This window comes from Copidosoma floridanum, unplaced genomic scaffold, assembly GCF_036245765.1.
Source record: "Copidosoma floridanum isolate Cflo_tuat_1 unplaced genomic scaffold, Cflo_Japanese_pri ptg000014l, whole genome shotgun sequence".
NCBI classification, from domain to species: domain Eukaryota; kingdom Metazoa; phylum Arthropoda; class Insecta; order Hymenoptera; family Encyrtidae; genus Copidosoma; species Copidosoma floridanum.
The window spans coordinates 6908641-6923312 of record NW_028321891.1 but is presented as its reverse complement, the minus strand read 5'-3'; the positions used below and the strand labels follow the sequence as shown (position 1 = coordinate 6923312).

Sequence of the window (14672 nt, the reverse complement as noted above, 5' to 3'; positions counted from 1 at the left end):
CTTCATACTTTTTTTTTCCTCTCTATTTTCGAATCGTTTCCACGTCACTTTCACCATTTCTTTTTTTAATTTAAAATCTCATTACTCTTAAGCCGAAGTTGGAGCGGAGTGTTCTAATTTTTTTTTTTTTTTAGTTAATTTATTTTTTTTGTAATATAAAAATTGTAAAAGTAAATCGAAATTGATGTACAACAGTGTTGCAAAAAAAAAAATCTACCAGGAGTAGGTAATACTTATTAAAAAGTGCACACAACAATTTTTTTTACAAGACATAGTTTATTTGCACGACATAAAACTAACAATATATATAATGTATGCATCTCTTTTTATTCCTTTATTTTTCTCAATAGGTACACATGTTACACAATCTTTGCAACAACGACGTCAAGCCGCGCCTCACTTCTCGCATCATCCGTCAATTATTTAAATATAATCCTCATGTCTCTCAAAACAACGCACATATTTTGTTTATTCATTTAATTTTTTTTTTTTTTTTTTTCAAACAGTAACTGGTATACTTGAATTTGTCAAAACGCTCTCTTCAAGAGTTTCGCGTTGATGTGAGTAAAATTTTTTATCGGCTTTTTTTAAAACGCAGGGGAAAAAGGGAGCAAACGCGATGGCGGATTCTTTCCTCTAATTAAAGTAGAGGAAAAAATCCTTACTTTCAAGATTCAAGCGCCGGAGACTTTTCAGAAGCTCAATTCGCCGCTTCTCGAAAATACATAGAACTTTTCCTCCAATAATAAAGAAAGTAAAAAGTGTTGGCAAAACTTTTAGATAAGATTAAATCGAAAACTATCAAATGATCGTTATTGGGAGAGGGTGTTGATGTAATGAGGCGAAAAAAATTATAAATAGTCGATCTCACGAAGTAGGTGCTTCTTATATTTGAGGAATACTTTGGTCCTGGTACTGTACTTTATTCCAAAAAAATCTCAACTCAAGACGATTGAACTGCGTAAGTCTGAAATTATTGTAACTGACTCGGAATAAAAAAAACAGAACTAGGGAGCAGTTGTTTCTCAGCTTCTGAAACGAAGGCTTGCAAGTACATCAGAAATTCCAAAAGCAACAAAAAAAAAAAAAAAAAAAATTGGCTGTACGCCAGTTCTGCCGTATATTATATAGCTTAGAGAATGGCTAAGAGACTTTTTATTATGTAGATTTTCCGGGCTTGGTGAGGTGTACAGATGCCGAGGCCAGAGACAAAAAATAAAGCAGCAAATACAAAAATTCTTTGGATAATTAGTATGAGGCACTCCATAAATCATGAAAACGATCAAAATCCTACCAGTAAGATAAGGCAAGATCCAACAAAAAATTGTGCATCGATTTTAGTGGAGCTTCATTAGGAAGAACATCGAGGATATGCTTCCAAAGTTATAATTAAAAAAAAATTTTAATATAAATATGTGACTAGATGACGTTTGAAGAGTGCGTTGATAAACAAAAAAGAACAAGGGGACCAAAGAAGAGGAGAAAGAATGGGCACCGAGTATTTTTTGCGGCTTGTCGGAGATTGAGTTCATATATATTCGTGTACACGTGCAGGTGTGTACAAGCTTCCGCCGTTGGCGTGACTGTCTCGCGTCCTATATATCGATCCCCGGTGCCGCTCCTTTTTTTTTTTTTTTTCTTTTTTCTCTTCTTTTCCCTTATCTCCCACATTTTCTTGATTGTTAGTCGTTTTTTTATTTCTTACAATTTTCACTAAATAAACTAAATTTGCCTAGATTATTGTACGCTTTTGTTTTTAGTAGGCAATAATAGTATTCACAGTAAATTGTTACTCTTATACTGCGTCGTCTGTGGGGGTTTGTTACATTAAAATAGAACCTTCGATTGTAATAATTAACAAAAAAATCTTCATAAAACCCAATGGCAGAGATATTGAGGTAATAATATTCGTTACATATCGTTCTCAGAAATTAACTAAAAAATCAAATAAGTTTTCAAAACCCCTGGCAATTTCTGATAAACAAAATAAGCTTAGAAAAATTAAAACACGTTAAAAATCATTTCGAGTAAGATATCACATCTTTGCTAGCAATATAGAACATTTCGTAAAATTGCGTAAGGTTTCATCAAGTTGTTTTGTTGATTACAACAAATTAAAATTTATTTGAAATAACGAACCTCCTTAATACCTGTATTAATAAGCGCACCATTTAGTTGACTTACATTTATTGCTCGAAAAATATAACAATTCGATCCTTTTTTTCTTTGTTCTAGTCACCACTGTAACAAATGGCGTTTTTGTTCTTTTCACAAAATATATATACTGCTCTTTTATGCAAACTGAAAATATCTGGTTTTTAGATGATATTTATTGTAATAATACCTACACATGTATACACTACGCCATGTCAAGAGTATAACATTTTAATTCCTCGAGAGATTGACATAGTGGGATACATCCTCCATTGGTTGTCGTATTTTTTTTTTTTTTTTTCCGAACGAGCAAACAAGCTTTACACGATTTTTCAGTAATCCGTGCGTAGCTCGTCGAGGATTTCGTTACGCGCAGCGATCGGCTCTCGTGTGTACTTTTTTTTGTTACTTGCGCGAACGAAAGGAACGAATACGGCATTATGTATAGCACATAGGATGTGTCCGAATTTCGGATTATTTACGAGTCTTAACACTCGATTTTACAACAACAACGACACGTCGAGTTAAATGAAACACGTATATGTAGAGGCCAAAAAACAACACAACATCGCCTTGATCGACAATATTTAATGATCAGCGAATAAAAACATCGCAATCAGCTTCAATAACTTGCGTAAACATTTAGAATTATACGTACACAGGAAAGAAAATTACGCCTTATAATAATCGTCGAGAAATATGCTTATACCGGCCGGCTTCTTGTACTGTCAATTTCTATCTATTTCTACACCATAAACAATTAAATATGATCGGGATCGACCCGATCAATTTTTAGGATACCTATACTTCTTGCATACACATCATAGCCTTGGAGGTGACTTGTACGTTTCTTTGATTTTTGTGTCAGTGCCAAAGTGGTTTCGTATAGGTACGTACATGCACTAACGTACTTTTCTTCGAGGTATCATATAGCGTGGACGCGCGTTGGGTACGGCTATTACAAGTTCATTTATTTATCTGTTGCGGACATTCGTCGATGGTCGAGTTTGTTTTCAGCCGTGCGATTGAATGATTGATAGTTACGGTTTCATAATAGGATTCAAAAATCATTAAACGCGATCAATCATAAACTAAAATATATTTTTTTATTCATGGGGTTTAAAAAAGGGCTCGTATACAATATATCTATGTAAAATAAAACTAATATATATGAAAAAAATCAAGGTCCTCGCACGGCTGATCGACAGCAGAAGTAATGTTTTTTTTCTTTTTTCTAATGTACGATTTGTTTGTCACATTTGACCGATAACTCTCCAGAAAATGGAGGGTACTCATTTTCTATAATTGAACAACATTTTCTACATTTATTATCTTTACAGCGACCGCCTTGTAGCAACAGAACACACTTGGATATTTAATTTTTCTATTCAAAGCAGTACAGTGTCCGCGTGTCACTGAATTCAATTTTCACTAAATAATATAATGTATTGGAACATGTCAATTCATTAATTATTACTATTATTTATATATAATTGATTTACGCTCATTTCGTCTCGACGACGAAGTAACCAGCTCCTCGTCTCGAACGACATTGTAACGTACATGCGCGTGTACGTAAAGAGCCGCCATTCAAATTTCCTATAGCACAATTTTCGAGCATTTACCGTAGTATAGCAATTTGTTATTTTTAGCTCGTCTTGCAAAAAATTATCAATGGTACATACATAGAGAGATTTTGTGAAAATAAAGTAAAAGAAAAAACGGAATACTGGCTAGGAAAAAATAATAAGAGCAAAGTTGAGGGGCGTACGCGAAATAGACGACGGTCATTTAGACGAGAGGCGCGTCGTTGTCCTTGTCCATCTCCTCGACGGTGATGTACAAACCCTCCTCCTCGTACGTTGAATCGTGTTTCGCCAGTACCTTGAGTAGCGGGCGCAGCTTCATCCACCACTGGTAAGTAGGGATTCTGTGTCTGCAAAAATACAAGTGAGGATTCTCTTTTTTAATGGGGGCTTCCTTCTTTTTAATCGTATAACACCTTCCGAAACATCTTTGAAATTTAACTTTAAAAAAGTTTTTAAAAAATCGATATTGTTTCTTTTCGAACCTCAACGAGTTCTATTTTTAGAGGTGTATACGCGCTTGACATTTGCATGTGCAATGCGAGCAGCTCGGTGTAAGAGAGAAAATATAACGATTCTGGATGACGGCCAAATGTTTCTTTGGAAATTTTTTGTCAACAATAAGAAGTAGCGTTTATTCTACTGCAGTTTCGCTAAACACGATGACATAAAAACCCAAGGATTCGAGCATTCAACGTGTCCAAAAAATTTTTTTTCATACAAACATACAACATGTGACTTACTCAAAGTCGGTGCCGTCGATGAGATTACTGAATGGCGTGTATCTGTATTGACGTCTGACGATACCCAGCATGACGGCACTGTCGGGTGAATTTGACACTGTCGTTCCATCAGCTTGAGCATCCTTTTTCAACTGATTCGTGAACCATTCCACGGCCTTTGATCCCATCTTAGTACCTAAATAAAACCACTCGTAAATGTTTTATCATTTTACACACCTGCAACACCAATAATCCCCATTTCAATGCTCGCTTACCCAAGTTACGATCGAACGGTGTAGGGGAGCCGCCCTGCTGCATGTGACCGATAATATTCATGCGGCAGCTGAACAGACCTTTGCCCTCCTCGCTGAATAGCCTCTGCATGAACTCGGTATTGTAGTTTGAGTTTGCGCTCTCGTTACGCAAAATCAGACCGCGCTGAACGCCCTCGGACATCTTGGCCGCCATGGCGATGATGTCCTGGTTCAGATCTTTGATGTTGAACTTTTCCTCAAAGATGTAGGCTGCATCGGCACCACCGGCCAGACCCGCGAGCGTGGCGAGATAGCCGCAATAACCACCCATGGTTTCGATGATGAAGACTCGGCGCTTCGTACCTTGGGCTGACTGTCTGATACGATCACAAATCTTTATGGGGGAAAAAAAAAGAACGTAAACTCGTGACGAAGTTCATGCTCAGTTAGTGATCTATTTATGATATTTTATTTAGTACCTCCGTGATTTCGTTCAGAGCTGTATCGCAACCCAGAGAGAATTCCGTTCCAGGAACATTGTTACTTATAGTAGCTGGAATCATGGCAATCGGGATGCGGAACTCGGGGAATTTGTCTCTGGCGTTGTAGAAGCTGAGACCGGTTTGTAAACCCTTTCGAACAAAAACGGTATTAAATTACAAGGGACGTATTATCCAGGCGAATGAGTTATTTGATAAATCCACGGCGTACGTACTTCAAAACCACCGATGATCAAGAGAGCTTGTATTCCGAACTCTTTCAACTTTTGTGCTATCATGGGCAACTGTTCGTCCTTTGGCGGAGCTCGTTTGGTACCCAAATAAGCACCTCCCTGGGCTACCCAACCGGTCACAGACGGCCAATCCATCTGCTTGAGTTTGCCCGTGGCTAGACCCAAGACGCCATCCATTACACCGTAAACCTGGAAGGATTGGTTTTATTTCTTCTCCGTCTTTGAAATCACATCAAAATCAGCTGTTACGTACTTTGTCACCACGGTAGATACAGTTCCTCACGAATGAACGTACCGCAGCGTTCATACCGCACGACGGTGAGCCTACGTGCATTACCGCCAATGTGTAGTGGTCCTGTAAATAAGATTCGTATTGTTTAGTCGCGACACTTAACATTTGATAATAAACATTGCAGAAGTGCGAACAATAGCAGCGTGCAAACCTAGTTGCGATATCTAAATTAAAATTATATGGTTCTCTGAAAGGCTTGAAAATAAGAAAAATAAAATATAACGAGCGTTTTTAAGCGTCAACGCCAAAGTTTGAACGATCAAAATAATTAAAAAAAAAAAAAAAAAAAAAAAAAAAAAAAAACCCTTTGGGTACACTTTTAGTAATGCTTTCTAATCTAATTTATTTGACAGTGGTGACAATAAACATTCATGGTTTCTGGGTTGGACTGTATTAAAAACCACCCTATGTGAGTTGTTGAAACCAAAGTTAGGTATCACAAGAGCGTACGTTAACAGGAATAAAACGTAATCGAAGCGTCCTGTAGCTTCTTTGGTTTCGGTGACTGTCCTAACGACCGAACTTTCATTTTTATGCTTAAGCTTTCATTCGAAATAACTTGAAAACTTAAAGTTGGTACATAAATGATAATAAAAATTGAAAAAAAAGACAATGGCATTCCTAGTTTTTTTTACAAACAGCGAAAAACAATTTTGGTATGTCTGATGTAAACTTACTTGTCCACACATTGTGTATTGCTATATCGTAAGAGAGGAACAAAAAGACCATTATTAATGACGGGGAAAACTATAGTGAGAATTTTATTCATATGGACGACTATAGGTGTACAAAAGGAAACGAACGTGTGAAAAAATGTTATAGACGTTTCGTTTGGGATCATTCAAGTCACTTGGTATAGACGAATAGACGAAAAGTGTGATTGGATTACCTTGGTCAATGTAGGATGACCTCCCTCCTGAAGCAATATTAAAGAAAACACGTGTTTGTAAAAAAGTGATGGTTAACATGGGTGTTTTTTTATTTGGGTAAACAGCAACAGTCGCAGTTAAATTTACACACAGGTTCAATCGAAAGTGGATCAAGACGTTTGGTAATAAAATCACAATATGCGTACATGTACCCCTCCTCCACTTTATCGTCAAACCTGCTGTATGAAAAAAAAAAAAAAAAAAATTCCTCATCGTTTTCAACATGGATCTCACCTTCTGATCAACGTCGACCGGAGCCTTCAAGCGCGTCAACATCTTGTAAGTCTCCAAGTTCCGAACAAAGCCCCTGTAAAAACCAATCGAATGAGGAACTTGCTCGTAAAAGCCGATTGAACGAAAAAAAAAAAAAAAAAAAAAAAAGTATCACCCATGTCTTACTTTCCACGGAGCTGCACGGCCAAGTCCCAGTTTTTGTCGGCCATAGCTTGAGCCACGGCCTTCGTTCGGCGCACGCACTCCATCAGAGGCAGCCTAACCGCCTGATTACCGTCCAGGGTGACCACGCAAGCTTCTGTTTCAGTCGAGGCCTCGACCAGGGCCATCACGGCCTCGGCACCCATACGACAGCCCTGAGGAAAAACAATAAGTGCACAGGACCACATGGCTGATGATGACATTATTGCGAAGATCTGGACTTACGAGGACACGATCGAAGGCCGAAGGGTTGCCACCGCGCTGCACGTGGCCGAGAACGGTAATTCTGGTGTCCTGCTGGAGCTTTTCGACGACGACTTCGCGCACTTTTTCGGCGGTGATGGGGTCGCCGTTCCTATCCACGGCGCCTTCGGCTACGATGATTATGTTCAGCCTCTGGCCCGTGAGACGCTCCTGTTTTTTTTTTTTTTTAAAGGCGAGTGTTACATGTTTTACAAGCTTTTTTACCCCTCAAATATAGGCGCTTTTGGGAAAATTTTGATTTTCTCACGGAGGAATTCTCATACTTGGTGCTCGAAGTACGCAAGGCGAGGAAGAGCAAGAGCAAGAAGCGCACGACAATGCTATGCTTGAATTCAATCGTGTGCGAATTTTTTTTTTTCCCGCAAAAACATGGGCATCCCTTTTTAAATAGTGAACAATAAATGTGAAAGTTTTTTTTTGGCGAAAATCATTACATTCAAGTGTATGCCCGCAATTTATTTTACTTAAGCAACAACTGGTAAACAAAAAAAAAAAAAAAAAACAGGAAAGAACACTTACATAAACAACAACAACAACAACATTTTTTTTGTTAGGATATAAAGAGAAAAAACAAAGAAAGAGAGAGACAAGCGGTAAAAGCATATGACTCTCGGACACAGCAGCCGCGTATAAGTGGCGCGTTTTATCTGAATATAACACGCAAATGGCCGTGTAAAGTGAAGACGAATGAGTGATGTGTATATAAATTATATACACATAGGTATGCAGAAAAAATGAGAAATGAAAAATTGATGGATTTGTTTGAATCTCAACATACAGATCATTCGCACCAAAATATCGGGAGACTTAATAACAGCCAAGCAAATGCGACAACATTATTAATAATAGTATAAAATACAATGGCAAAGCTAAACGCCGATTTTCCAATAGTGCAGTGCATTTAAATAAAAATGTAAAAGATAGCAGAATCTGAATGGATAATATATTGGCTCGTACATATACATGCAGATACAAGTACAATTGAAAAACCTTGTATTAGGTTCCTAACGAAAAACAAGAAAGACTCTTAAAAGAGTACACTTACAGCTGGGAATCGTTATGCTTTTCGTGGGAAACTTAAATCACATTTTTTGTAGTAGGGCACGAACCGTATTTATCTTCGCGAAGCCCTTCGAGTATTGTACTTTCTTCGTGTAACAAATCTCAATTTTTTTTATTTATCGCGAGGTGTTGTGAATCGTATTTGTATAATCCTCCCACGCGAACAAGTGCTCGAACAGGCAGCAAACGTGAAACGGAAATATTTTGACGTAACGCAAACCATACAAGGAAAAAATTATTTAATCGAAAATCGGCAGATCTTGTCCATCGAAAGGCGCCAATTAGTATAGTATGAAATTTCCAAGCAATACGGCGAGATAAGTCATATGTTACGACATAATCATGCGCATTCACGAGGATACCGATTTTTATATTTTCATACAAAACTCGTGAACAACGATTTTTCGAACTCATCTCGGCCAGCTATGATATTTTGTTTTCCAAAAACCCTTATTGCTTCATTAAGTTGATAGATTCAAAACTGCATTATAAAAAACTAACTATGTACACGCTTCGAGACGTATATATACATAGTAAGAAAAAAATTAAACTCACAATACTTGAATATCGAGGCGCAACATACATAAAAAAATTTAAAAAATCAGCATTGCAACAAGGGGAATTTAAATAAGCAACAGTGTTATTGGAGAAGAAGAAGAAAAAAAAAAATAAAAAAATAAAAACAAGCAAAAAAGCGCAAGATACATTTTATGTATGCAATCTTTCTGCGCTCTTTATCTATAAAATGATGTATAATTATAGTGGCGACAGAAAATGCAAACGAGTATAGAAAAGATAAGAGAAATTATAGATATAGAGAGAGAAAGAGAGAAATGAAAATAAAGAGAGAAAAATAAGAATATATATATAAATATTTTTTTTTTTCATGATACATGTGTGGTGGTTGTTTTAGCGAACCTGCATCAACTTTTTGCAGAGCTTGTTCGGCCAATCCTGCTCCGGCGGCCACTCTGGGATGAAAACATAGTCTGCCTCGCTACATATAGCTGTCACCAGAGCCAGATAGCTGCAAAATGTTACAATACTCAACTGAATGAAAGCGCGCCAATTCCTAAATAATTTGCGTTTTATCATCCCATCCGCCAATTGCCGACTCCTCCAATTATCAAACTTTTTCTTTTATCGCGCAATAAAAGACCAGCCATATACGTACATTACGTGATATACACATCTCTTTTAGCAGCTCTACTCAACAATAATACGTTATGTGCAATACACATTTTATTTAAATACTCAATCAATCGACATGATATTATTAATCGTTAAGTACTAGCTGATGCGTGTAAAGGAACAATACTTGATTCATCATCACTGGCAATAACAATAATTCCCAAGGCTAGCTGATCTAGCGATAAATGCATACATGTACAGATAGAAATTCGCGCGATTTCGGTGTAATGAATCCCGTCCGATGCATAAGGCGGGCTGCGTGAAGTGAAAAATAACGAAGAAAATTAAACTGTGAAGAGAGAGAGAGAGAGAAAAAAAAAATAGTTAGTATTTGGATTATCGATGTATGATTGTCAATCTTTTGGTACAGTTGTAAAGATTCTCGTACGTGTTATGTAAATATTGCTCGACGATTATGTAGTTTATTTTTATTCTCTAATCGATTTGTACGAATGAAAGCACAGACAAAAAAATCGGGTGAATTATTATTATCTGTGGGTGGTCCAATGAAAAAAAGGGGGTCAAAGAAAACGCAAGCCTAGAAAAAAATTACGTAATCTCACTGATGGAAAAAAGTTTTTATTTACACCAATCTGTAGTGATATTATCTACATGCGATTAGTACGTAGACTTCGCATAATGACATGAAACAAAATACAAAACATTCAAACATTAATCGTGTAAACACTCATTTAGTTGTTATGAATGTACACGCAGTTAACTAAACAAATCTCAAGGAGGAAAACAAATTTGTATTAATCAATGTGCAGTCAGTCATCTCCCAAATCAAAAATACACAAAGATATACATGTAAACAAACTTTTTTCCTATCTAAGTATAATAATTATAATTAAAAAAAGAAGTCAAAGTAGTTAGTATACATTTATCATTAAAAATCAAAGGTAAAAACACAACGACAGCACGTGGTAGTGGGGAGGGGCCAATGTCCATTACTTTTGGCGATTTTTAAGGGTGGAAGATAGGGAACATAAACAGGGATTAAAATTATTATGATAAAAAAAATAAATAAATAAATAAATCAAAGTTGGGAGTGAAAAATAAAATAAAAACTCATGTGACATGCCTGCTCCAACTTTTTGCAAAGTTTCTCAGGCCAGTCGACGGGAGGTGGACATTCCGGGAAGAATACGTAGTCCGCCTCCGCGGCTAATGCACCCACGATCGCCAAGTACCTATATGTCGTTTCCAGAATTATTGTATTCTTTAATAAGCAGCTGTGCTGTTCGTTGTTTTTGTTAGCGCATAGTTAGAGGCGTTGATGTTGTGGTGTTTCTTGCGTGTTGAAGTATATTACAGCGTATTTCCTTAGTTTGCACGGATTGTATCAAATTGACATTGATAAAAAAATAACTTGAACGAACTTGACTTGTAATTATCTAATTTTGTATGTAAAAGTGATCACGAAAAAATAAACGATTGTTTTAAGTTATAAATTTTGTTTATGTTTCGATGAACAAAAAAACGAAAAAGTAAACTACCTCTATGTGGTGAAAAAAGTTTTTACTAGACACACTCAAAGTAATTGGATTGAAATTTACATAATGGTAGATTGTTGCAAGTTCAGGATCACTCAAATCATATTATTACGACTCTTGGCTATGACTAAACCTGTTTTGTACACAGAGCAAAAGAACTTTGTTTGGGTCTACAATATTTCTAACGGAGAGACTTCACATTCCAATACAAAAAATCAATCGCGCGTTTAAATAACGAGAAAAAAAAAATCACAATTGCGTAACGTGCGTGAAAAATATAAATACCACTAGTATAATACAGGTTAATTTTAAATATGATCAAGTTGTTTCGATCACTTACCCGCAATGACGGCCCATGACCTCCATAATAAATGTACGCTGATGTGAGTAGGCGGTACTGACGATGGCATCGATGCTCTCGATGATACGGTGGAGGGCCGTGTCGGTACCGATCGTCATGTCAGTACCGCAGAAATCGTTGTCGATCGAGCCAACCATGCCGACGATGTGCAGGTGCTTGTACTTTTCAGCCTGGTCGGCTGTAATCTCACCTGCAAATCATTTTGTCGAAAAAGTAAGATCTTTCTCTTCGATGTGCTGGACGAAAAGAAAGAAAATTAATTGCACCATCTTTAGCGAGATCCTTCAACAGATCGGACCACTCGGTTTTGAAGAGATTGGCACCGGTGAGCGAACCGTCACCGCCGATGACGACCAAGTTCGAGATGCCACGCGTCACCAGATTTTTGGCCGCCTTCTTCCTGCCCTCACGCTCTCGAAAATCCTTGCAACGAGCTGAGCCGATGACAGTGCCACCCTGAAATCGCAGCACGCACACAAGCCCGTAGTTAGCGGCAAAAGTAAACAAATTGCATTACACAAGTATGATTTTCGGCTTGATTTTAAACTTTAAGTTAGCAATGGCCAATAATCATTGTATACTAGTGACGGTGAACAATTTCGATGAGTGAGGCGCGTCGATTGCCAATAAAAATTTTTATTCATGCGTTTGTTTATTTGGTCTAAAAATAGTTGGGATCTATAATTGATGGCTTATTAATAAACTAGCTGCAACATCGTTTATTCAAGTTTTTTTTAAGCTTAATAAATTGAATTATCGATTAACTGTTATAAAGCTATTCTAGCTTTTCGAATAATCAGAACTCACTCTGTGAATAATACAAGATACAGAGGACCAGTTGGCTTCCACGATGTTTTCGCCTCCATCTACCATTCCTTGGTAACCTTCCCTGATGAAGAAAACTTTGCATCCTAGGTAAATGCCCATACGTACAACTGCACGAACAGCAGCATTCATACCTGTAAAGTATTGCATAATACTTGAGAAATGAATTTAAAATTTTAGTTAAAAATATCCTTTTCATAATACAATTACGTGTGTTAGTTTGAAGCAAGTGTTAAAATAAAAACAAATTTTATTTATATTGTTCAAAAGGTTCTTATATTTTCATACTACCAAGAGTGGTGTGTTGCATCATTGGCAAATACGTATAAAATTCGTTATTTAAAAATAGAAATTCACAATATATGCTTATCTGTCAATCATTAAACTTTAAGATGAAAAATTTTCACTTAAAACTTTCATGACAGTCATGAACCACCGCGTTACGTAAATCTACATACTCAAAATTGAAATTTCAACACAAGATAACAAGCAAAATACAAACCCTGTGAATCACCACCACTGGTGAATACAGCAAGACCTTTGTTCCTGTGACTGCCAGGTTTGATAAACCTGTGTGCAACTGGTTCTTCATCCATGATTGCTGATCAATGTATTGACTAGCAGCACTAGATTGTAAAATCTGCAACAGATCAAAGAAAGAAAAAAAAATAGATTGCACCCCTTTGTTCTGATCTACACTCAACACTTTCTATTTCATCTGCACACACACGCACACACTGCACATGTGTTCAATGTCAAGGTCTGACCACAGAAACTAGGTCACGGTGAGAGTGAGACTAATCCATGCACTAAGAAGCGTTTCCTCAATAGCCAAAACACCCCTCTTTCTCCTTGATTCACCCATTCTCCCAAAATTACCCAATAAGTTATCAAGTTGGGTGCATCCTTTAGTGGAAGTTGTTAATAAAAATCACCAATTTATAAAACAAACAAGATCAGCATTCGTTAATGCGAAATTCGACTGAAAAAGCAGTTTATTCGAGTATCAAACCACCACAAATTACGACGTAAAGACGTAATAATATATGTGACACACTAGCAAAAGGACAAGGTCGGCAATAGGTTGCACGCAAAATTCACTGACACAACAGATACGAAAAGTATAGTATTCCTCATTGAGCACATAAGCACTTGATAATCCCACTCACCAGGTGAAAACGAAAATTTATATAAAAAACGGCGTGCAAGTGTAGAAAAACTGAGAAAATTCAGGAACTATTTGGAGTCGAATAGTTTATAAAGGCAAACACACTCAACCGAGCATCGGACAGTCGCATCAGAGGGCTCGACGCCGATTACTGATATACCGATGCACCCACCGTGTGATATCCCTCTCTAGCTCTAGACGTTGTCGTCCAAGAGCAGAGATCTGAAGGTGACCTTTGGTACCCTCCCCCTATACGATGAGTGTATTATATATATGTATACACACGCGCCTGTAAGCGGGTACCCGTGCCGTCTGCTAAAAGCCGCTGCCATGCAGAGCAGACGATTGTGTGTGGGGGCGGGGAATTTTTCGAGGTGGGGGAAGTACATATATAGATGAGGCGCGCGTGCTCATCGGGTAGCAGGTATTGCAGGCGCTTAGTTTTTCTTTTTTTATTTACTTCGTTTTTTACGATTTTTAATCTTTTTGTTAGGTTATTAACAATTTATAAAGTTTCCTTATAAATTGGGAATATTTTTAGGTTGGATCAACTCTGCAGATTATTTATTAAGTTCTTAATTTTTTTTTTTATTTCTCGCCTTTCGAAACTTAGGTACTTATGCTGTGCGGAATCGTACTTAGTGTTTGAAATGTATTTCGTATGGAATTTTTTTTATTTTTTTACCATATGTATAAAATACAGTACCAAAGTGTACCCTACATTAAAAAAAAATAGCGAATGATCATTTTCAAAATGTAATGCTATCCTTTTTTTATTAAAAATTATTAGTAATTATTTATTACTTTATCCACCTTACGAGGTATAGAAAATTCCATATCATAGCGTTTTCGTCCCTACCTATAAGTACTTGCAGTTCAATACTCTCGTTCACTTTAATAACGTGACGCCATAACGTACTTGTCTTAAATCACATAGGGATCGACGTTTCTGGCTGACTAAAGATTTTTTTTTTCTTTTAACTTTCTTTTAAGTACTCTGGCCTCGTCTTTTCTTTCAATTTTCATACTTTCTTTAAATACAACTAATTTGTTTTTTCATCTTTTGCGACGTAACGTTTTGAAAAAATGAGTAACTTATGTAACTATATCTTAATAACAATTAGTTGAATGTATTGAAATTTCGTATTGACTCCCTTCTGCCCATTAATATCTATTAAATTATATAATGGATAATTATTA

The 14672-nt window shown here is 36.8% G+C and overlaps 1 protein-coding gene across 7 annotated transcripts; it reads right to left on the bottom strand.

The window, feature by feature from the left end:
• Positions 1-256: 256 nt before the first annotated feature.
• Positions 257-13755, bottom strand: Pfk (ATP-dependent 6-phosphofructokinase). 7 transcript variants are annotated; one of them, XM_014352971.2, is made up of 17 exons: positions 13645-13755; positions 12807-12944; positions 12287-12438; positions 11746-11935; positions 11459-11669; positions 10707-10815; positions 7331-7519; positions 7070-7260; positions 6905-6977; positions 6631-6657; positions 6419-6439; positions 5703-5804; positions 5432-5638; positions 5196-5348; positions 4738-5110; positions 4484-4658; positions 257-4090 (listed from the first exon to the last, which is right to left on the bottom strand). In XM_014352971.2, the coding sequence occupies exons 2-17, from the start codon at positions 12898-12900 to the stop codon at positions 3946-3948; spliced, it is 2412 nt and encodes an 803-aa protein (XP_014208457.2). In that variant the 5' UTR covers positions 12901-12944; positions 13645-13755; the 3' UTR covers positions 257-3945. The 7 variants fall into 7 exon arrangements, with proteins under 7 accessions (XP_014208457.2, XP_014208439.2, XP_014208448.2 ...); XM_014352953.2 differs by lacking the exon at positions 13645-13755 and adding an exon at positions 13474-13635; XM_014352962.2 differs by lacking the exons at positions 10707-10815; positions 13645-13755 and adding exons at positions 9350-9458; positions 13474-13635.
• Between the last annotated feature and the right edge of the window lie 917 nt (positions 13756-14672).